Genomic DNA, 24,907 nt, shown 5'->3' with positions numbered 1-24,907 from the left:
ATACAAGATACAAAAGACTTCATTAATAGAATAGAGTCACATGAGGTCAAGAAAGATTGCGTTCTTATTGCCTATGATGTAACGTCCATGTCACACAAATATGAACATTGATAACTTAGAAGAAACGGTTATCAATGCATAAGAATCAATTGACACACAAGAATATACTTTAAAAATTCCCAACAAAAAAGATTTAACGGCATTTGTTAAATTAATACTAAGAAACAATGATTTTGAATTCAATGGACAATTATACAAACAAATTATAGGGGCGCCTATGGGTGGTATATTTTCTCCGACATGCACAGATTTACATCTGTCTGTGCTATTAATAAATATTTTAGATAAGTTCAAATGGAGAGAAAACATCAAATTACACTGTCAAATCAGAGATGACGGTTTTATGGTCTTCACAGGCACATTAAAACAGGTTATAGATTTCTTTAATATAGCGAACAAAATTGACCCTCTACTTTAATTCACATTTGAGATGTCTAGTTCTAGTATGACCTATTTAGATACCAAAGTGTACAAAGGTGAAAGATTCCATCATAATGACATCTTTGATGTTAAATCACATATTAAAACAAGAGGCTGTCACAACGACAGCAAACCGGTTTTATTAACATTTATTTGTGTCCTTGCAATATCACAAGAACCATTACTGATGAATGGTGAAAGTGAAAATCGTCAATATCAAATTTGACCTCCATTTTGCATCAGTATCAACATATTAAAATCTTAAAAGCTTTGGTTGAACGGTTCATGAGTTAATGCACGGACAACATTTGATTGACGCCCGCCCGCCCGACCGCCCGCAAGGACCACCCGCCGTACATCCTTTAATTATAGGCAACAAACTTTCATTAAATGAAATTTAAAAAAAAAAACGTTGTAAAGTCTTGAGATTTATTACGTATGTTTGATTGATTGATTGATTGATTATCTTTATTTCCTTATAAATAAAACAGAGACATTAAATCAAATTAACGGTACTAATTTTCTTGCACCAGATGCGCATTTCGACAATACATGTCTCTTCAGTGATGCTCGTGACCAAAATATTTGAAATCCAAAGCTTATATAAAAGATGAAGAGCTATAATCCAAAAGGTCAAAAAAGTATAGCCAAATCCGTGAAAGAAATCAGAGCTTTGCACGAGGGAAATACCACAAGCAGAAAAAAACAACCTTATTGAAGGCCGATAGGACAAAGAATGTCCCACTCACTCGCATTACTAAATATAATCCAATGGTAAAAAACCTTGGTAAGGTTAAAGAAAAACATTGGAGCAATCTGCAAAAAGACAAACAATGTAGTGAAATCTTCACCCAAGTGCCTATCATAGCGTATAAACGTAACAAAAATATCAAAGAATACCTAGCTAAATCAAGTAAATAGTTGGAAGACTTTTGAAAAGGGACCCATAATATAAGAAAAAAATCCCGAAACACTGTTAGTTATAATTTTAATTATAGGCAACAAACTTTCATTAAATGAAATTTAAAAAAAAACCGTTGTAAAGTCTTGAGATTTATTACGTATGTTTGATTGATTGATTGATTGATTATCTTTATTTCCTCCATAATATGAAGATTTTACAATTTATATTATAAGAACAGAATCAAGAACATAGCACTAACATATTTACATATTCTAAACAACATCAAAGTATACAAACAGCAATAAAAAAGTCTATAGGTAGTTACATAATTACATATGAAATATAGTCAAAAACAAAACGTCTATAATTCACCAACGTCATACAAGAACAACATTAGTTAAGATCAAATATGTGACTATAAAGATCATTATTGAAGACCTGATATAGTTTATACATATAATCTGCTATGTGGCACATCAAGAGGCTCCATACATCAGCATTTATAGTTTGCATGGTATGATTCATACTTCCAAGTAACGACTCGATAATTTCGTCATCATCTTGATGATTAAAGAAACGAACGGAACCCTCTACGTCAAGAATATCAACAATTTTGTAGAACATGTCTGTCCGAATTTGTAAAAGAGATGAACAGCAGGGTATATAATGCATAAGTATATCCGTATTATATAAGTTACACAAGGAGCATTTGCCTGTTTGAATAGCTATGGCTCATAATTTCACAAGCGTCATAAATTTTGAATTTAGTGATGGATAAGTTACCGCTAGTCGTAACAAACGATGCTCCGTCAAACAAGTATGTATTTTATGGTACCGCTTAAGTTCTGGTCGCCGTTCAACTGAGTGTTTCCATTTGTTTTCTTCGTATATGTCTAAAGTCTGTTTTACAATTTTGCTCCACAGTAGCTTGTCTAGAAAAAAAAATTCAGCCACAAAGTTTTCAACAAAAACATCAAATTCATATTTCATCAAAATTTTGATATAATCGTAAGTCAATGAAATTTGACTGGCCTCACCGGTTAATATTTGTCCCATACGAAAATTAAACATCCGTTTATGTATTGTTGTCGATTTTGCACGACACAGTCTCCCAAAAAACAAAAGCTTCATTTTATCAGTATATCCTTCGACAGACCACAAACCAACATTACTAATACAAGATTCAGTCGGACTGTCATAGCGTATACACGTAACAAAAATATCAAAGAATACCTAGCTAAATCAAGTAAATAGTTGGAAGACTTTTGATAAGAAAAAAATCCCGAAACACTGCTAGTTATAATTTTAATTATAGCCAACAAACTTTCATTAAAGGAAATTTAAAAAAAAAAACGTTGTAAAGTCTTGAGATTTATTACGTATGTTTGATTGATTGATTGATTGATTATCTTTATTTCCTTCATTTTTGTCCTAAAAATCCGGTTAAAAACTGAAACGTATCAATATTTACCAATCACTAGTGCACATCCGAAACACACATTCACAAGTATTGCAGTGTGTGAATCTATACGTCATATTAGAAATAATAGTGACATCAATGAGTTAGATAACAAGATAAGTTAATTGAAAGACGATACTGTAAAAATAAAACAGAGACGTTAAATAAAATTAACGGTACTAATTTTCTTGCACCAGATGCGCATTTCGACAATACATGTCTCTTCAGTGATGCTCGTGGCCAAAATATTTGAAATCCAAAGCTTATATAAAAGATGAAGAGCTATAATCCAAAAGGTAAAAAAAGTATAGACAAATCCGTGAAAGAAATCAGAGTTTTGCACGAGGGAAATACCACAAGCAGAAACAACAACCTTATTGAAGGCCGATAGGACAAAGAATGTCCCACTCACTCGCATTACTAAATATAATCCAATGGTAAAAAACCTTGGTAAGGTTAAAGAAAAACATTGGAGCAATCTGCAAAAAGACAAACAATGTAGTGAAATCTTCACCCAAGTGCCTATCATAGCGTATAAACGTAACAAAAATATCAAAGAATACCTAGCTAAATCAAGTAAATAGTTTGAAGACTTTTGAAAAGGGACCCATAATATAAGAAAAAAATCCCGAAACACTGTTAGTTATAATTTTAATTATAGGCAACAAACTTTCATTAAATGAAATTTAAAAAAAAAACCACTTCAATCTTTTCGATTTTGAATGGAATATCGTTTTTACTTGAGATTATTAACGGGACTATGAAACGGTGAGAGAAGCACATTAACGGTTGTCGCTTTCATTGTCATCCTGTCGTCTTGATAGAGTTATTTAAACAATATGTAATATACCTCTATTTACATTAATTTTATATCACAGAACCAGTAACAAAGGTCATACTTACGCCAGCTAGTTTTAATAACGTCATCAGTGTTGAAGACGGAGAGAACAAAACATTCACATGTACTACAGATCTGAGTGATCTCACTGCCTTTATACAGTGGTACTTTGATGGACAGAATATAACTAATCAAGCTATACCACAACCGCCACTTATGAGAAGTGGTAAGTTTATATCATCTAGTAAACTTATTTATACGGGAAAAGAGGAAGATATCAACAAAACGATTTACTGTGAAGCTGTTAGTATTGAAGGAGAATATTCAGTCACATCCATAGTGCAGTCTATCTGTATACTCTGTAAGTATTTAATCTGTGATTATTGTAACATTCGTGTATATGCCTCTATGTGACAAGTCAGGAGCCTGTAATTCAGTGATTTGTTTATGTGGTACATATTTTATATAAATATGGCCGTTAGTTTTCTCGTTTGAATTGTTTTACATTATCATTTAGGGCCATTTATAGCTGACTATGCAGTATGGACTTTGTTTATTGTTGAAGGCCGTACAATTACCTATAATTATTATTTTCTGTGTCTGTTTGATCTCTTGTGGAAAGTTGTCTCATTGGCAATAATACAACATCTTCTTTTTTTATATTGTAATCTTTGACTAAACTAACTTAACCAGATGAAATAAATGATAATGTATGCAATACAATGCTAAAAAGTTTTAAAACGCTTTACATAAAAGAGGGACGAAAGTTACCAAATGGACAGGCAAACTAATAAATCTAAAATAAACGGACAACGCCATGGCTAAAAATGAAAAAGACAAACAGACAACAGTTCACATGACACAACATAGAAAACTTAAGAATAAACAACACGAACTTCACCAAAAACTAGGGATGATCCCAGGTGCTCCGGAAGGGTAAGCAGATTCTGCTCCACATTTAGCACCCGCATAACAATATGTATGAAGAACTTCACCAACGGTGTGTATATGATGTATGGCAGCTTCCAAATCCTATGGTTAATATGACCCTATTTCTTTCCTGACTTCTGGAGTGAGATGATTTGCCCAAGAGAAGTGCATAGAAAACAATCCCTAGCAATGTTATAACTATAATTGATAAAGGCAACAGTAGTATACTGCTGTTTGAAATTCATAAATCGATTGAGAAAAAAACTAATCCGGGTTACAAACTAAAACTGTTGGAAATACATCAAATGTAAGAGAACAACTACAACACAACCGAAACACAACATTAAAATGTGACGCACACACAAACGAACTATTATGTAAGAATGTCCATTTCCTGACTTGGCACACGACATTTTACGAAAAAAAAATGTTGGTTGAACCTGGTTTTGTGGCCAGACAAACCTCCCTATTGTATGTTAAATATAACATTTAAATGGCAACATTACATGCCAGGACTACAATACAAATAAACGAGAGAACATATAGGACAGTGAAACACACGAATAATAGCTAACAAAAGGCAATGTGCAAACCAGCTTTATTGGATTTGGAGCATGTTAGAATATGGTTTCGTGTCTTCATATTCAGAAGTGTTTCTTTTTGGCATTATATCACCTTATGAAAAACATGCTAATATGTGATATTTATATGCTCCTTCTGTTTTCGCTACAATTTACTTGTTTGCTTGTATTTTAATTCACCAATATATTTTTCATATATTCATATAGTCAGCAACCTTTCAATGTAATCTTGTACCTCCTTGTGTACAAAGTACAACCAACTACCCGTTGAGAAATGGTCATGATATTATTGTTCCATTTTGTAGACTTTCCCTTACAACTGAATCGTTTATTCCCTCTACTATACGTGAATGGAATAAACTTGATCCAAAAATTCGCAACCAACTACCCGTTGAGAAATGGTCATGATATTATTGTTCCATTTTGTAGACTTTCCCTTACAACTGAATCGTTTATTCCCTCTACTATACGTGAATGGAATAAACTTGATCCAAAAATTCGCAGTGTCGACTCTATTTCCAAATTTTAGAAAGAATTAAAAAACGATAGTATATTATGTTAATTGAAACGCTTTATTTGTACGGTCCAAGGAAATTAAATATTATCTTAACGCAATTGCGATGTTCCGCTTCATTCTTAAACAATGACCTATTTAGAGCTAACATTATAAATGATCCTTCTTGCCATTGTGGTCCGATATTGAGGATGTCTACCATTACTTCTTCGTTTGACCAAATTACACACTATGTAGAAAAACCTTATTCAATAACCTTAACTGGCTAACTCTGAAAACTTTGTCTTAGATACAAAACTATTAATTTGCGGACACTTGGAACTTTTGAACGAACAAAATATTCAAATTTTCAAACATGTTCAAAATTTCATTAAAAGGTCAAACAGATTTCTTATGCCTTGATAGAGCGTTATTATTACTGACACAAAACGTCATTGTTGTCATCAACTCACAAATCATCGTCACAGAATTATACGATTTTTCAAACATTCTTTTTCTCTTTTTACTTTCTCTCCTCCTTGTTTACCTATGAAAGCTAGTATTATATTGGATAAACTGTTTGTTTTATATGCATGTCCATATATATTATACTATTATTGTTACTTTATATTGTATTATGGAGAAGATTTCATAAGTATGATCTACTTGTGTCTAATCCATTTTGCTTTAATTCAGCAAATAAAATATGTTTAAACTAAACCTTTCAATCACTTATTATAATGCATATTTGAGTTAACGGTTCAAGACTTTACAAACAATAAGCAATTTTTTTTTAACACTATTTGCAAGATAAAATATGAGTAGCCAAATTCAACTAAAGACAACTTCAAATACAAATTGATTGTAGTCAAACATTATTTTTCTTTTTTTTTTCAGTTGGACCAAAAAGTATCAGTTTAAATCCGGCTGGCTATTTATATGTTGTAAGTGAAGACCATGGTATAAAGATGTCAATCATTTGTGCAGCAATATGCAGCCCAGACTGTAATTACACATGGATTGGGCCAAACGGTTTTAGAGAACATCATTTCAGTCTTGAATTAAACTCAGTCTATAGAAATCAAACGGGACAGTATATGTGTCAGGCTGAAAACGACTATGGTAGCCAAACATCGAATTATATCACTATTATTGTTAACTGTGAGTAGTATTATATGGAGTTATTTAAACATGCTGTCACACTTCTGTGACATATCTTAATGGTCCATTTACCATCGTTATATATTATCGTGATATAATATGAAATTAGGATAGGAAAATGTAATATTAATGCAATGCTACTTCTTACCAGAGAGCACATATTATATAAGGTAAAAATATAGATAGATTTCATTTTGGTGCTGTGTTCATTGTTCGTCGTGATATGACCTTCAATTAATGGTAATCTACTGTTTTTATTTTGCTTTAAATTTTGTGCAAGATAAAAAGTAATTACATAAATTAATTTGTATAGATACTGGTTGATAAGGCATATAAGACGAATATTTCACCGGGTATTGCCAAGTAGGAATACACATGGTGGTGCCCCTACCAGTTGTTTTGTTCTATCAATTTGTTTGTCTGTTGATTAGTAGCACGAGCTAAAACTAGAATATGCATTGTTTTTAAAATATGAGATGGGTTTTAATAAATGTGTGAACGTCTGAAAGGAAGTGTTATTATATTGCAATGCGATTGTCAGTTCTTAATTCGGTTTGGCAAAAAAAACCAATAGTATCAGTCAGAAAAATATATTTCGTTTCGAATAACGGGAAATAAACTATACTGAACGTTTTCCTTTAATAAATTGTTATTTGGATGGAGAGTTGTCTCATTTGTACTAATACCACATCTTTCTTTATCTATATACTGTTTATAAATGCAGCAAAAAGAGTTCACTGTTCTTATTGTCCCTATGTTACCCGAAATAAAGATTAGCATTGGGTTTACGATTAAATCTATTTACATAAATTTGATTATAAATATGATACTCTATTTAACATTTTCTCTTACCATACATCGAACTTCGCAATTGATTTATGGTTATCTTTAGTTGAGAAGAATGTACAAAAGAAGCGGAAGATATCAGGGAAACCTACCAAAATAAAAGAAAAGTAACAAAGCTACCCTAAAGGAAAGATTAGGAAATAAGTAACATGTACACAAAGGCAAACGGGATTCGGGAATTGTAATTTGAATATATCAGTGGTCATCCGTGGCACAGAATTTACATAAGTGACAGCAACTGTACTACTTGAAATCCTAGGTGTTATAGATTCTTTGTATTACATACCAACTTCAAGCTCTGCATTATTGTATCAACTGGGAGATATATACTGCATATGATTTTACTTCTACTATGTTGCACAGAAAGTGGAGGTTTATAATTGATAAGCTGAATTAATCCTTCTTGTCGAAAAGTTGTGTTCTCAACCGAACCTCATTGTCAATTTCGGAAGTAATACTTGTACCATCTTAGTAACTGACTTTAGATTGACCAACCCACTACTAACACTTACCCATCCCTTTTTTTCAAGAATATGACCTACTGGATTAGACTTATAGCTGGATTTGTACTAATTTAAACAACACAAAGGGTGCCACATTAGAGCAGGATATGCATACCTTTTCAGGAGCACCCGAGGTGACACCTGTTTTATGGGATTCGTATTGCTTAGTCTTCAGTTTTCTGTGCTGCGTTATGTGTACTTTTTTGTCGTTTAGTATTTTTTCTGGTTTAGCCATGACATTGACAGTGTTTTTCGACTTATGAGTTTGAATGTCATTTTAGTATCTTTAGGTATTTTTTGCTTCTTTTCTACATTTTTTAGGAATTGGGAATTCGTCACCTGGTGCTGTATCTAGTGATCGCTATATCAGTGTTTTCTACATTTATCTGGGAACATGTTTATAGATTTGATATTTCTTTCTTATTTTCAGATGCACCAACGATTCTTAGATTGCAGGCTTTGAACAGCAACACTGTTGATGAACACCAATCCGTTACCTTTCAATGTGAAGTTGACAGTTACCCGGCACCTGATATCACATGGGTACATTCTATAACTGGCACTCTATTGAAAAAAGTCAAAAAGGTATTCAAAAGCAACTTTACAATTCTGAAAACTGAGTGTCTACAAACTGGAACTTACCGTTGTCAGACTAGTAACGTTATTGGTGATATGTTAAAAACTGTATATGCTGAGATTGATTTGTTTGTTCTGTGTAAGTATAATGCATAAGTGTATATTTTCAGCATCGAATTTACAATTCGTTTGTCTGCTCGAAACTACATCCACTAGTATATATTTGTTTTTAAATACACAACTCTGATAATCAAACTTATTCTGTAGATTCTAAAGCCGATCAGCGGTTTATGTGTTACATATATATGATTAATTCAAATAAGATAAGTCAAACCAACAGAAGTACTACAACTGGTTATTGTCTAAGCGGGTATAAAACTGTTTTTAAATATATAACATTTGTATCCTCTACATTGCTTCAAAGAAAATTAAGCAGCATGTATTAAAAAAAAATACCAATTTTATTGAAAACTGACAATTTTATAGTGTAAAACTTGTAATTTTATGATTATATATGAAGTTTACATATAGCACCCTTCGAAGTTGATAGTGAATATACATAAGGAGAATACCGAATTTTTATCATGGACAAAGGACAAAAATCGCGTCAAAAGTGCATTGATTAAATAACACTGAGCAACATCAACCCGAACTCTTATCCTTGATAAGGCGAATAAAGATAGTTTTTTTGTAGATTTTACATTTAGGAAAAGAGGATGGGTAACCAGCTTGGTTTAATTGATATTCCATTATGGTCGAAACAATCAAAAAAGCGTTTTTGAATATTAAATCATCATCATTCTATTAAATAATACGTTAGATGCAGAGTATTTAAAAAAGGGGAGTATCCAAATATGATACAAAGCTTTGTTTCTATATTGAAAATAGAAAATTTCAGGCAGTGCACGCATGGACGAAAGACGTATTGAAGAACCGGGTTTTTTTGCAATTATGGAAAACGATGACTGGAATATTACAGTTTATCTCATAGCCTACCCTGAACCAATGATAAATTGGACAAGGAGAAATTCTGAAACAGGAATAATTTCAATAATGAACCTTTACAATTCGTTTACTAGTAATATTTCTGAACATAGTTCAACTCTAAGAATAAGAAAAATTTCAAAATCAGATTACGGCGTCTATACAATGAACGCCTCTAATAACATAGGTCTTCAGTATATAAAGTCATTCGAAGTGATACCACTAGGTAAGTACGTTTACGGATGTTCGCCTGTCATCTTTTGATTTTTTTGTCAGATTTTCGAAATCCTCTGGTTTCATCCATTTGAATGCCTTAAACAAATTCTTTACATGTATGATTATAAGTCATTTGTAAAAGTCTTATGCAATCTTATGTATTCTTTAATAGTTTTTGATAACTTTAACTTGTTAATGATAAAGCTATGAAAAATCAACAGAAAACATTTTCCCGCCAAATTTACAAAGCTATTATCTCGAAAACAAGTACATTGACCTATACATTTTTTGTTTGTTTGCTTATTTGATACCTTAATTAAACCCCTATCAATATTTACTAGTTTTATGTAAAAAAAAGTATTTTGAAACTGAGTAGCAGATTTTCTTAATGAGCATGTGTATTTAAGCTGAAGGTGTATCACTACTTAACATATGAATATAAGAATATGTAGGGTATACGCCAAATTGTATTTAGAACCAAGATCACACTCGCACAGATATTAATACACAACGTCAAAATCTTCAACAGTTACTGTAGTCAAGGGTCAATTAAATATGCAAGGCTCTTAAACCCTCGATCGAGCATAGAAACTTAATTAAAATGAAAGAGCTTCTAAACAATTATTCATATAAAAGCTATACAACAAATTGAAACTGGATGATACTCCTCAGTTGTAGATAGCCCTTACTTTTTCTGAAAAAAGGCATAGTCAAATTTACATTTTGGCGGAGTAAAAGAAAAGTCTGTCTGAGGAAATACATAGAAAATAAAACATTTCATAAATAAATGAAAAATACAGTTTAGGCATTCACTCAATAATTCCTGTACGGTTATTTATTCTAGTAAAACAATAGACCAAATCTATTTGTGACGCCCAGGAAAACTATAAAGACGTATAATGAAATATTGTGATAGCACAATACGATTGAACGAAGATACGAGATATGTATCAATGAACAAAAAATTACTGAGTAAAAAGGTTCTCGAATTTCAGATGTTCTTTAACGATAGCTTTAAATCTTACTGTGTTCAAGATCTACGTTTAGTAAATGAAAATCATATACATATACATGAGAATGGAAATGGGGAATGTGTCAAAGAGACAAAAACCTGACCATAGAGCAGACAACATCTAAAGGCCACCAATAGGTCTCCAATGTAGCGAAAAACACCTGCACCCGAGGTGTCCTTCAGCTGGTCCCTAAACACACTAACAAGTATATATTTGTATATTCATTATTATATAGATATAGGAAGATGTGGTGTGAGTTCCAATGAGACAACTCTCCATCCAAATAACAATTTCAAAAGTAAACCAGTATAGGTTAAAGTACGGCCTTCAACACGGAGCCTTGACCGTACAACAAGCTATAAAGAACCCAAAAATTACTAGTGTAAAACCATTCAAACGGGAAAACCAACGGTCTAATATATATAAACAAAACGAGAAACGAGAAACGAGAAACACGTATATATTACATAAACAAACGACAACTACTGAACATCAGATTCCTGACTTAGGACAGGTGCAAAGATTTGCAGCGGGATTAAACGTTTTAATGGATCCAAACCTTCTCCCTTTTTCTGAAACAATAGCATAACATCACAACATAGAAAAACACACGATAAAATATCAATTGGCAGACTTAACTCAATCAAAAAACGTATGATTACACAATGAAGGAACAAATTTGATCTGTGATATCTGAATACAAATGCACAGTTAATTAAATATTAGAGACAAACATTAATGACCAAAAAGCTAACAAACAAATTCAAAGAAAGCCATAGCAGGACATCACTGAGAAATATTTAACCAATCAATATTCACTTTAGAAAAAACCCGGTTTTAAAACAATAATTATAATCTTGAAGTTTATACAAATGTAGTAATAATAAGTGAAAATTTGAAGATATTACAAATAATCAAAGCTAGTGTACAGACAATATCCATATAAATAAAAAATAACAAAAAAGCATTATAAACAGTATCAACAGGTCGAATTAACAAGATATGAATGTTATCGATTTATATTTAAGATCCTCCAGATCAACCAACAGATATTTTCGTGGTCTGTGAGGTAACATCAATGATTGTGTCATGGAGGTCAGGATTCAATGGAGGCTCTCAACAAAAATTCAGAGTGGCTTGGCTGAATATAAGGACTCAAAATACAAAACATTCACCTAAGCTTATGGATTACGGCCAGGGACAGACTATACAATATATAAATAAGTCTTTGGAACCAAGCACATCGTACAACATATATGTAGAAGCTACAAATAAACAGGGAGTTGTCAAATCAGGAAACACGTATTGTACTACAGGATCAAGTACGTCAATAACTCTTTTTTTATAAATTTGTTGATATATGGCCATATAAGCTTCTAATTTTAAGCTTTTCTCATCACTTGGCGTCCGTCGTCCGTCGTCGTCCGTCGTCGTCGTCTGTCGTCGTTTACTTTTACTTTTTTAAATTTTGATTAATATCTTGAATGTTATTATAGATAGAGATAAACTGTAAACAGCAATAATGTTCAGCAAAGTAAGATTTACAAATCAGTCAACATGACCGAAATGGTCAGTTGACCCCTTTAGGAGTTATTGCCCTTGATAGTCATTTTTTAATCATTTTTCGTAGATCTTAGTAATCTTTTAGAAAAATCTTCTCCTCTGAAACTACTGGGCCAAATTTAACCAGACTTGGCCACAATCATCATTGGGGTATCTAATTTGAAAACTGTGTCCTATGACCGGGCCAACCATTCAATATGGCCGCCATGGCTAAAAATAGAACATAGAGGAAAAATGCAGTTTTGGCTTATAACTCAAAAACCAAAGCATTTAGAGCAAATCTGACATGGGGGTAAAATTGTTATTCAGGTCAAGATCTATCTGCTCTAAATTTTTCAGACGATTCGGACAACCTGTTGTTATGTTGCTGCCCTTGAATTGGTAATTTTAAGGAAATGTTGCTGTTTTTGGTTAATATCTTGAATATTATTATAGATAGAGATAAACTGTAAACAGCAATAATGTTCAGCTGAGTTAGATTTACAAATAAGTCAATATGACCAAAATGGTCAATTGTCCTAAGGAGTTATTGCCCTTTATAGTCAATTTGTAACAATTTTCATAAAATTTGTAAATTTACACTATCATTTTCCACTGAAACTAACTGGACCACGTTCATTATAGATACAGATAATTGTAAGCAGCAAGAATGTTTAGTAAAGTAAGATCTACATCACTATCACCAAAACACAATTGTGTCATGAATCCATCTGTGTCCTTTGTATAATATTCACATAGACCAAGGTGAGCGACACAGGCTCTTTAGAGCATCTAATTTAAATATTCACTTATGACAAATATATGTGTAACACTCACAAACGTGTCCTTCCCCCCAATCGTGTCCGATTCCCCAAAACGTGTCTTTTCTCCCTAAACGTGTCCGAAATGTACAATATTCCCCAAACGTGTCCAATTTCATAACCCCCAAACGTGTCCGGTAATTGTTATTCGCCAAAACGTGTCCAATATTTAACGCCAAAACGTCACACGTCTTTTAGCGCTAATACTTTACATGTATCTCCTAAATAAAATCGCTGATAACAATAATCAGATTTAGTAAGTACATTGAAGGTTTTAAATTATTATAATAATTGCAAAATTAATCTGTTATTATCAATTAATTTTGACTGAAATTGCTTATTGTCCAGTTGCAAGTATTTCGTATTCATTTAGAGGGCAAATGCACACAATTCTGGAGTTGAATTAATCGTTAACTTTGTTAATTATTTGTACTTTTTAACTCCAATGATACCTTTTATATTTATCCGAATATTGCATGGCGGGTTTTTAACAGCATTCCCCCTACTTTTGACAATAGTTTGTGCGTATTTCAAAAGCTCATCAAATCATAAACTGTTAATCCGATTTTTTTTAATAAATTTTAGGTTTCCAGCATCACAAAAGACACACGATGAAGAGAGATAACGTCCAGTGCCAAATATTTCATGCATTTAAGTTTTAATGTTTTTGCAGTTCTATTTACCTGTTTTTATTTTTTTTTAACATTTGAACATACATGTTTTAATGTTTTTACTGTTCTATTGTTAAGATAAACTTTAGACTATTGGATGCGTATTGTCCAGTTGCAAGTATTTCATGCATATTTAGAGAAAACATACAAGTTTTAATGTTTTTTTCAGTTCTACTGAATAAATTAACTTTAGACTGTTGATTTCGAATTGTCCAGTTGCCAGTATTTCATGCATATTTAGAGAAAACATACAAGTTTTAATGATTTTTCAGTTCTACTGAATAAATTAACTTTAGACTGTTGGTTGCGAATTGTCCAGTTGCATAATTAGATAGAACATTAACGTTTTAATGCACAGAGAAAGGGACACTTTAAACCGTTAATTGTACAGTTTAACTAAACATTCATGTATTTGCCTACAATTTACATGCAATGTAGCCGAAATGACGCCCCCACTTAAACCCAGTTTAATTCTGCCGATTTGAAAAAGTACTAACGTGTCTTATTTATATTTTTAATGAAATAGTAAAATTAGTATACGTTAATGAAATAGCAATAATCAAATAACGCTTGATATGCATGGACACGTTTTAGGGATTAGACACGTTTGGGGGTTAGTTGAGAAAAGGACACGTTTGGGCATTTATACAAATGACACGCTTTGGCGCCGTTTTCAACTAGACATGTTTATGGGAATCGGACACGTTTGGGGGGAAGGACACATTTCTGAGTGTTACATATGCACTATCAAATTAAAACCTGAGATAAAGAACTTATGACTCTTAAATAAATAGATGCGTCCAAAATATCAAAAAAATGTCTCGATTTACTTTTAAAACAATACTGAAATACAATGTTTAAGTGTTATTCTGAAAATGAACGTATTATTATAAAAATCTTGGCCCAACCTAAGACCTTCATCTGTAATAAATAAAAAGGATTTATAAGTACTGCTAAATTTTCCTGAGTTTGAACCATGATTATTTTTAAATACGAAAAAAATACTTCAGTTTTGAATACTTTGTTATTTTCATCTCCTCTGTTGTTAACTGTCAGTTTTGCTTTTCAGAACTAAACTCATCGAAGAATGCTAAAACGCTGCTTGCATTTGTTTGAAGTATACGACGTTAAAAGCAATAACAATAGACTCATTTTTGTAGGTTTAAGTCAATCGAACAATACTATTGCCATAAGTGTTGGCGCGAGTATTGGATCATCGATGCTGATTTTAATTATTGCAGTTCTTGTGGTTTTATTTCTAAGAAGGAGGCCATGCAAAAAAGAGGGTACGTAATACTGATCTCGATTGCATTAATCTTAATCAATGTCTGAATATGCATTAGAATATCTCCTTTTTCAAAGGTGTGTTGCACGATTTATCATTCCTGTAGTATCATTTTGTGATATTTACTTTAGAGACACATTCATAGTAAAAGAAAGCACTCTCATATTACTTCAGAAAAATTAAACGCTGCCTCTTTTATATAAAGTAAAAAGTTATCAAAAGTACCAGGATTATAATTTAATACGCCAAATGCGCGTTTCGTCTACACAAGACTCATCAGTGACCCTATGTTCAAAAAAGTTATGAAGCCAAATTAATACAAAGATGAAGAGCAATGAGGACCCAAAAAGTTGTGCCAAATAATGTTTGGGATAAGAAAAATCTTAGTATTTCGAAAAATTCAAAGTTTTGTAAACAGGAAATTTATACAATTGGTAAAAGTGAAGATAATGACAGATTATCTATATGTTTATTCTGACATGTTCTCAGGCACAAAATCTCAAAAAGTGTAAAATACATAATGCCCAGTCGCCTCAAATAAGATGATATGTTTACTAAAAAAAAGGTTAATATGTTTTGCATTATTTAAAGCGAAACAGTTTATAGCAGGTTCGTTGTCAATGATTGTGTTTAATTTTCTTATTTATATTTTAAAGAGAGTTCCGAGGTTACATGAGCTTGTAACGTTAACCTTGTTAGTTGCTGGTTCCTTATAGTCCGGCCGATTGGTGCAGTTATAGAGCAGAATTGCTCACTTGATGAGGAAAGCATGAAACTTTGCGCAGAAGTTCTTGATAGTATACCCTTTGATTTAAGCTATGAATCCACTCAGAAAAATCCAATATGGCTGCAATTTTTAAGATGGCGGAAAACGATATAAATATCAAGACTGTCCGCAAAGTATTTTAGATAATTTAGGAAATTTAAGTAATGATCCTTAAAAAATGGTCTTCGTGTTCTTGAATTTGTTTTTAAATAATTTTTAAATATGAATAAAATAGTCTGGTTATTTTTAGAACTATTACATTCGCAAATATGGCTGCATATACAAAAACAAATAGTAAAAATGAAAATGTTAATCAATATGTAAATTGCTTTTGTAGTTGTTCTTAAACCGCTTTCAGTTTTAATGGTTGGAATAAAATAGGTTGAAATGGGTCGATTGAACATTGATATTGAGGCGAATGTGACGATTGTCATATTACAAAATGGTGAACAGACAACTATTGCCATTCCCAACTAGTTAGCGGGTATGGTTCTTCAAATTTACATTGTTTGTTTTATGCAAATTTGCTGAGTTAAAATCTCACCCTACTGTTAACATATTCCGCATTTATGACATTGTTGTTGATGGTAAGTGTGGTAGCACTCAGATTTATCACTGCGCCGAATGTGTCCAAAATGTCTAGTCCACGTATAACATGGTCTGTACAGTTTACTCTATCAATGTCGATTCTTCATAATCTTCCAAGAAACCAGCTGTTCATCAAAACCACGTATCGTTACGGTCTCCGAATCTTCAATATCTACTGGAAATAATTACTCATTCATTAATATTACCATTGCTACAGTGTCCACTTAATGCTCGCTTTCTAGTCATATATAATATTTCGTACTGCAAGCATTTTTCTAATGGTAAGTCTTGTTTACAATATCGGACGAAGACGTGGGCATCTGTTCGGTTGTGTCATGAGGTGCTGTTTAATTGATCTTGTGATCTTCGACGATCATATTGATCAGAAGGCCCAAGGTTATATCGATTGGCCAATCCACGGTTACGCTGATCAGCATGACACCAGCTAGGTTTGACAATATGAGGGAGGTTACGCACCTCATTTTCAAAAGGACTGCTCAAATTCCCTTTATCGGTTGTTGATACTGCGCCATCACCAAAGAAAACTTGCCAATGGGCATAATTTGACTTTGTTGGACAAAATGACGCAATCTGGTTGGATATTGAGGTTTTCAATTGGTTAAACGCCTTGTTGATCGTTTCCGGGTTCCTTTATTTTACATAACTTTTACATAACTTACAGAATGTTTATCGTAACATCATCGGAGGAATGCTTCGGTTCCGATCTTGTATGAATGTCTTTCTTCCTGAGGCGCTCCCGTAATGGTTTTGTTATGGCCTTGAAATCATCATCTGTGTTTACCTTGTGAGAGTATTTAAAGGGAACATCAGCCATGCAATCTAAGAGACTGCACACTTCTTTTCTCTTTTCCCATTGTCTACTACCGGCAATCCGTTCAAATTGGTCAATTAGAGCCTCCCAAGTCATGGATCTTCTCCCATTGAATATTTGCATTTTTGGAAGCTATGGGCTTCGACTCTGGTCCCTTGCTCCAGAATTTTCCGGCCAGGGTGTATATTCTCTCTCCACAGAGGAGAAGAGCTGATGCAACTATCTTTTGGTTTCCATTGCCCTTTCCTGGATCGGTAAGTGGAGTAAGCTTACTGGTTTGACAAGTTTGTTAAAGCCCCAGGAGCTGATGATTTTGTCATAATTTGAGTAATAAGTGTGGGAGGAGAAGGATTTGCCATTGACTCGACAGGGATGATACTGTAAGTAGGCACTGCAGTCAGCATTGGAAAAAATTGATAGATCCAGCCAATTATTTCTGTAATTGTGTGCTGCTCTGAACCAAACATGATTGATTTGTAGTAGGTTGTAAGTGTAGGTAAGAAGATATATAAGCCATTTGCTTGTATCCTTGATCAGTACTACAGGTTTCTGTTCTTAAATGGAGATTGTTGTTGAATAATTTTAACTGTCTCATCAGGGCAAAGTTCCCTGACAAAGGACTTCTGACTTAGGGGAAGACACCAAATTTGCATTCAACAGAGTTGGTGCGGTTGATGATTCATGTGGACTAATTGGGGAAAGACATCAGGCAGGGAGTTTGTTATGTAATTTTGTTGTACTTGCGTTGTACTGGCTCAAATTCTGGCTTAGATGATGTGTCCATTGCAGGAATTTTTACTTATTTATTTACCTTCTCCACTTATTTACTAACAACAGCTGCAATTTTGGAAAGTATACGTACCATGCTGTTCAAATGCACTTTTAAATTGAACTGTGTCCCCTTCCTCAATTTCTGTCAGCTCGTCCATCCGTCTCACCACAGCATTGAATTTTTCATGGGTCTAACCGTCAATTCCGCCAAGCAGTAACCACTATCATTGTGGTCTATCCTCTGATCAGACTGATGACGATGCTGATAGATTGCTGTCATCTATTCATTATTAATATCCATTGCCTCTCTCTGTTCAGCTTGCATCGTGAAGAGACCAAAACATATTTTATCAATTCGCTCTTCGTTCTGTGTTATATAGCGGTCAATCTCAGTTGTTCTTTGGGCATTATAATTCATATCTGCTAAAAATTCTTGGTACAATTGTTGAATAGGCACTTCTGAGTTTTCCTCTGTTATAGTGTCTTCAACTTTGGGTTTTCTCCATATTCCCAAGTGATTCAGTTTCTGCCCTTTCTATGTTCTTGTCCTTCTTGTAATCAATTCCTGCCTTTTCACTGGTTTGTGGTTATACAATTCTCAAATCACAGAAATAAGATAGGCAATGAATAATATCTTACGGTAGATAAATCTCAAATCACAGCTTTTATGTGTAACCTACATGTGTATGACAAAACAAATATTTCAGCTTTCTATGAAAGTTACTAATTTGTATATGAAATAACGAGCCAGGGGATATCAAAAGGACAGAATTGGAACAGATCTTAAATGACAATACACTTTAATGAAATGATTAAATTCAGGTCATTTCTCAATAATGAATATTTGCATTTTTTTAAAGCGGTCATTTTGAATATAGCAGCCATTTTAAATTTCAAAAATAGATCAAAACTAAATCTTGCTAAGCACACCAAGTAATTAGCCGCCATATTGAATTTTGAGGGTGGATCCATAGCTAATTTTGCTCAGTACACCAAAATGTACCATCATGCAAAATTTGGTGCTTTCTTCATTCTTTGAGCAATTTTTTCACCGTTCGGCCGGACTATTCAGATTATCAAATCGTTTAGCAATTAATTATCAAATCTTTAAACAAGTAAGTATGACTCTTTTTGAAATGAGGTTGGTTTATCAAAGCTATGAGGCTGATGAATACATTAAATTCCTCTTTATATTATGTTTCCAGAAAACCCTCAATTGTATCAGTCGACATATCCGGATAAGAGGTAAGCCTATAATGTATGACACTAAAAAAAAAGTTAATTAAAACAAAAAAAAATAAATAAAATCGCAAGTAAAGGTGCAATTGAGATTTGGCATATCTTTATGAAAATTAGACCAGGCTATTAAAAGAGAGATAGTGTGTTACTTGATGCATAGTAATAATACAAAGGTATACTCTTTTTATTTGTTAGGAAAACGTTCACATTTACTTAGTCCTTTTTTTCAGCAGAAAGTATATGTTAGTTAATAACTCATATAATGAATGCCCAATACATTCATTTCTTTATATGAACATTTATCGTGCTGTCTGAAAACAATGTTGTTTTTGAGCGTTTGTTTATATGTTTGTTTAATATGATGTTTGTCACAACGATTTACTGTGTGATACGTTTTATAGTAATTCTTCTTTTTCTTGACAAATTGTTTCCAGTTTAAGTTCAGGACTACTGAATTACAATTCATATTATTTTCAATAACATGACGACATTTCATATAACAATAAAATAAGTAATGTAACACTTGTATTGCCCATATTTGATGTGAAGCAATCCATCCTGAGGTTCCGAGAATTGCAAATTGTTAAATTGAATACCAGTATATGCAATAAAAGAATGCATACATGCTTACATTCTAGATTGCAATAAAAATGTAGTACTACAAAAAATGCTTACATTTCATGTAAAACTCTCCATTCTGAAGTTACAAGACTAAATGGAACCAGATGTATTGATTCTAATAACTTTATTTTTTTTCAAATATGTTCACTTACAGGATTTGAACCATGATTACACATGCTTTCATTGATCTTAATACAATTTTTACTCATAAGACAAATTAGAGATTTAATGAAGATTGCTTCACGTTTTTCAATATATTTTTTGGTTCGGCTAACAGTTTCGTAAACATTTTATTTTAGTCGACAAAAGACAAACATCGATCAACACACTTATGATGAACTCCAAACAATAAAAAAAGGTACGTGAAAACTTACTTTCGTGTTCGTATTCGTATGAAACCAAGGAACTAAACAAAAGGTGTTGTTGAAATACACCTTATCGCTAGTTTGAAATTTGAGAACTTGTCCCGCTTAAACCGTTGACGTCATGGTTACACGCCATTATTCCGACAGCCCATTAGTCCAACAGCCCATTGGTCCGACAACCCATTATTCCGACAACCCAATAGTCCGACAACCCATTGCTCCGTCAACCCAATACTCCGACAACCCACAAGTCCGGCACTTCTCAAGTCAAGTATCAGGGTATCAGGGTCAAATAATTTTCTGTCTGTCTGTATTATGATATATTATTACGTTTTTTTAAGAAATAACTCCGTTTATATTACATAAGACTAAGGTAGTTCAAATACTTTCTATATTCTCAGTTCGAATTCTGTATATAGAATAGAACAGAAAAAAATATTTCATTTTTCAAATAACAGGGTCTATAAAGAGCATTTAAATCAAGACCAACCAGTGATGGTGCGAGCTACTGATGATACCCTGCCCAAATATTTCGGTGAAAAGAAAATTGTTGAGATGTTTATCTAAAAAAGCATCACACAGTTTAACTGAATTATATAAACCTTGAAACCAAATTTCAGAAATCATTGTATTGTAGTTTCTGAGAAAAATATGACGAAAATGTTCAACTTAGATCTCATGTAAAACGTGTTCGGTAAAAAGAAAGTTTTTGAGTTAAGAATCTGAAAATGCATCACACTATAAACCCGACTTCAATAAACCCTGAAACCAAATTTAAGAAATAGTTGTTATGTTGTTGATGAAAAAGATGCAACGAAAATTTTCACGGGGCGGACGGACGAATTTATAGACAGAGACAGAGGTAAAACAGTATACTCCCCACTTTTTCGAAGCGACGGTATCATGATTGGGTCAACATTAAGACATTACAATTCTAATATATACTAGTAAGTTATCTTTATTTCACCATAAGCCTCAGTCACAATCGGAGCCAAAACGAAATAGGCAAAAAAAGAACTAACACATTGATATCAAACAACAGTCAGTATCAAGACCTGTACTACATAATTCAAATGAACTAACAATACAATCATCATTTTCCAATAGTAGTTAAGTTTTCTTGTGTTAACATCGAAGATCAATCATGCTCATCTAACTTTTAAAAGTTCTGACAAGTGCTGAAAGAGTTCATCCCCCAAATAATTATGAAGGGAGTGTTCGATTGAAAAATGACGCTCATCCTCAACTTTATCAGCTGTACAATACGATTTTTTGAGTATCTGGCATTTTCAATTCCTAATGTAATGGGTGAGCACCGATTCTTAATTAACATATGCACTACCTTTCTTAAAATCAATGATATCTAAATATGTTTTTCCTTGAAACAATCTTTAAGGTGGTACCCAACACCTTCACAAAAACACAAAAATTAATTTGGCTCGTTTAATTTTCATCAAATTTTGACAAAATATATTTACTTTGACCCTTTGAGAAAAATTTAAAAAAATTTAAAAAAATTTAACCAACCGTTTTTTCAGAAAAAATACACTGGTTATATAGCAGTTTGACAAACACTATTTTTTATCATTGAGAAGCTCAATATTCGCATAACAACACAACGAAATTAAAACGTTTAGCTGATTGTAAAAAGTTATCCCCCTGTAGTGTTAGATACCACCTTAAATGAAAAATAAGTGTCAAGTATGCCACAAAACACATATTGTACTAAGTTTTTACAATTAGATAATTTGACAAAGACACAAGCGTGACAAGAATTTCACACATTGTCCAAGATTTTTTACTTGTTGTTATTGGCTTTTATACTGCACTCGTTATATGTAAGCAGTCAAATTGCGTTGACTGTTTGTTTCTTTGTCATACACAGTCACTGACCCGATATCACTTTTCCTATTGAATAGACAAATAGAAGTTGCCGAAATGTTCATGTCCGTCATATTTGTTTTTCGTAATAAGTTAACTGTTTTGTTGTAAATCATAAGTCCTGCACCTCCCCCAACCATTATAAAAGCGGCATATTTTTTTTTGATTTTAAAATAAGCTCGGGATATAAAATTAGTATCTCTAGTCTACAAATATATTGAGTGTCATCTCTGAGACTATGTCTGATCTATCGCTATTGGAAGTGCCTTGTAGTTGTCTCCGTATTTCGTGAATTCATATTCCCGAACATGATACTGTAACATATTCATAAAAAAAACCAAGCGCACTTTAACAGCACAGATTGACAGTTGACACACAAACGACGAAATATAAACAAATAAAATACCCAGACACGTAAAACGAAAGAGGATCGAAGCTTCAAAGTAAGGACTGAGCAGTTGCAATTAGTATGTGTACCAAGTCCAATATAACGGAAGACAATATCCCGCATGGAAAAAAAATAGGAATCAAAACGGACAACCCCAAATAACAACATGATCAAAGAGAACAGAGTTGGTATGTTTAAAGAAAATTTACCCATACACTACGCACAATACAGATGCATTGTCGGAGTATTGGGCTGTCGGAGTAATGGGTTGTCGGAATAGTGGGCTGTCGGAAAAGCGGGCTGTCGGAGTAATGGGCTGTCGGAATAATGGGCTGTCTGAGTAATGGACTGTCGGAATAATGGTTGTCGGACTAATAGGATGTCATCGGCTTCTCAATGCACATGATCGTTATTATCACACCACACACCCTTTTGACATTCTGTTCATTACAAGCATATACTTCATAACTACAACAATTGTTAAACCGATTTTTTTTTAAATAGCAACATGTCAAATATCCTTGTTCAGAATTTTTGTGTGTTTATGTCCTCGTATTAAGGCGCATTGGAAGTGATTACCATTACACCTTATTGCTATTTATCCGCCAGACATTACAAAAGTTCCGTCAAATTTTGACGTCCAAAATATTTGACACCACAATAGAAAAGTGATTGTTGTATGACGTCGGTTACACGCCATTATTCCGACAGCCCATTAGTCCGACAGCCCAAGACAACGGATTTTTTTTTAATTTCATTGCCGAAACTAATTGTCCGTATATATGTGGAAACAACTATACGTTAAAATATGATGGATATATCATTTTATTCTGGTATCACCTAAGTTGGAAAAAGATACACAAAGGTATACAGAAAAACACATTAGTTTACATTACATTGCATAAAATAAAAATGAATCAACATTCCAACTGGCCCTTAAACGTATGAAAGTAAAATGTATAAATTATCTGTCTGCTTTGATAGTTTTGAAGTTGCTATTCAAACGAATAATTATTGCCCAAGCAGTTAGTGTTTTTTATTAACCAGTTGACACTAGTATTATAAAACAAACAATAATTTAAAGCTTAATTTATCAATGAAGGCATTAACGAGTACATTTTCGTAGGACAAAATGTTGAATATATAATATTAAGATTATCGCATTAACGGTAACGTCCTGTTTTTAAACAGTTTATATTAGTTAGTTAAGGTTGTACCCAACACTTTAACTAAAATTAATTTGGCTCGCTTAATTTTCATAAAATTTTGACAAGGTATATCCTGAGACCCTTTGACAAAAATGTAAAAATCTCAAAAAATTTGAACAAACCAAATTTTCAGATAAATTACACTGGTTATATAGCAGTTTGACAAACACCAATTTTGATCACTGAGAAGCTTAATATTCCACAACGTAATAAAAACATTTAGCTGATTTTACAGAGTTATCTCCCTTTAGTTTTAGGTACCACCTTAAAGACATGTGTTAATATAAAAAGCATTGCATAATAAATAACTGTTCAGAAAAAGATCAGTATCATTTTTTTAAAAATTAAAATGATATCAATCCATATATTGGTATTGGTAGCCTTCGGCTGTTATCTGCTCTTTGGTCTGGTGGTTGTCTCTTTGACATATTCCATACTTCCATTCTCAATTGTATTTATAAAGGTTAATATATGTATATCTTTTACAGGCTCCAATCCAGAATATGAGCAAGTAAACAGGTATATGTATACGTTCTGGTAACTATGTGTTAATTCAAAGCCAGACGCCGTTGAACTTAACATTAGGTTCACTAACTCGTGCGATTATCGTTGAAATACTTTGTTACTTTCAATTTATCGTGCAGATTTCTAACGAAATATTATAGATAATTATCGGAATTGGTGGTTGGATGGCGTCTAGATCTGTCGTCAATTCCATTACAAATGCAAAAATGCAGTCGATGTTTTTTGTTTATTTCAAATGGGTTTTATCACGGCTGGTAATCTACACACGCAGAACATTTGGTCCTTTTCAAACCATTCAACAATGTCCAAAAACAGGTCGAATGCAATGTTGTTTTAATAAAGGAAAACGTCCACTAATGAAAAAAAAACAAAAAAAAACTTTCCCTTTTCCCTACGTCTGAGAGTTTATCTAAAGCACTT

At 32.9% G+C, this 24,907-nt stretch overlaps 1 protein-coding gene across 1 annotated transcript in view; it reads left to right on the top strand.

Annotated features, from left to right (window-relative positions):
* LOC134699078 (cell adhesion molecule DSCAM-like) overlaps nucleotides 1-24,503 on the top strand; it is a 28,697-nt gene extending 4,194 nt beyond the window's left edge. Inside the window, exons 3-11 of the mRNA XM_063560765.1 lie at nucleotides 3,722-4,042; nucleotides 6,583-6,629; nucleotides 8,517-8,910; nucleotides 9,670-9,981; nucleotides 12,013-12,306; nucleotides 15,179-15,304; nucleotides 19,466-19,505; nucleotides 20,420-20,478; nucleotides 24,451-24,503. Coding sequence (XP_063416835.1) covers nucleotides 3,722-4,042; nucleotides 6,583-6,629; nucleotides 8,517-8,910; nucleotides 9,670-9,981; nucleotides 12,013-12,306; nucleotides 15,179-15,304; nucleotides 19,466-19,505; nucleotides 20,420-20,478; nucleotides 24,451-24,503 — 1,646 coding nt within the window. The remainder of the gene's footprint in view (nucleotides 1-3,721; nucleotides 4,043-6,582; nucleotides 6,630-8,516; nucleotides 8,911-9,669; nucleotides 9,982-12,012; nucleotides 12,307-15,178; nucleotides 15,305-19,465; nucleotides 19,506-20,419; nucleotides 20,479-24,450) is intronic.
* The last annotated feature ends 404 nt before the right edge of the window (nucleotides 24,504-24,907 follow it).

This window comes from Mytilus trossulus, unplaced genomic scaffold (genome assembly GCF_036588685.1).
Source record: "Mytilus trossulus isolate FHL-02 unplaced genomic scaffold, PNRI_Mtr1.1.1.hap1 h1tg000024l__unscaffolded, whole genome shotgun sequence".
Lineage (NCBI taxonomy): Eukaryota > Metazoa > Mollusca > Bivalvia > Mytilida > Mytilidae > Mytilus > Mytilus trossulus.
The sequence above is the reverse complement of the archived record's forward strand: the minus strand, read 5'-3'. Positions and strand labels throughout refer to the sequence as shown.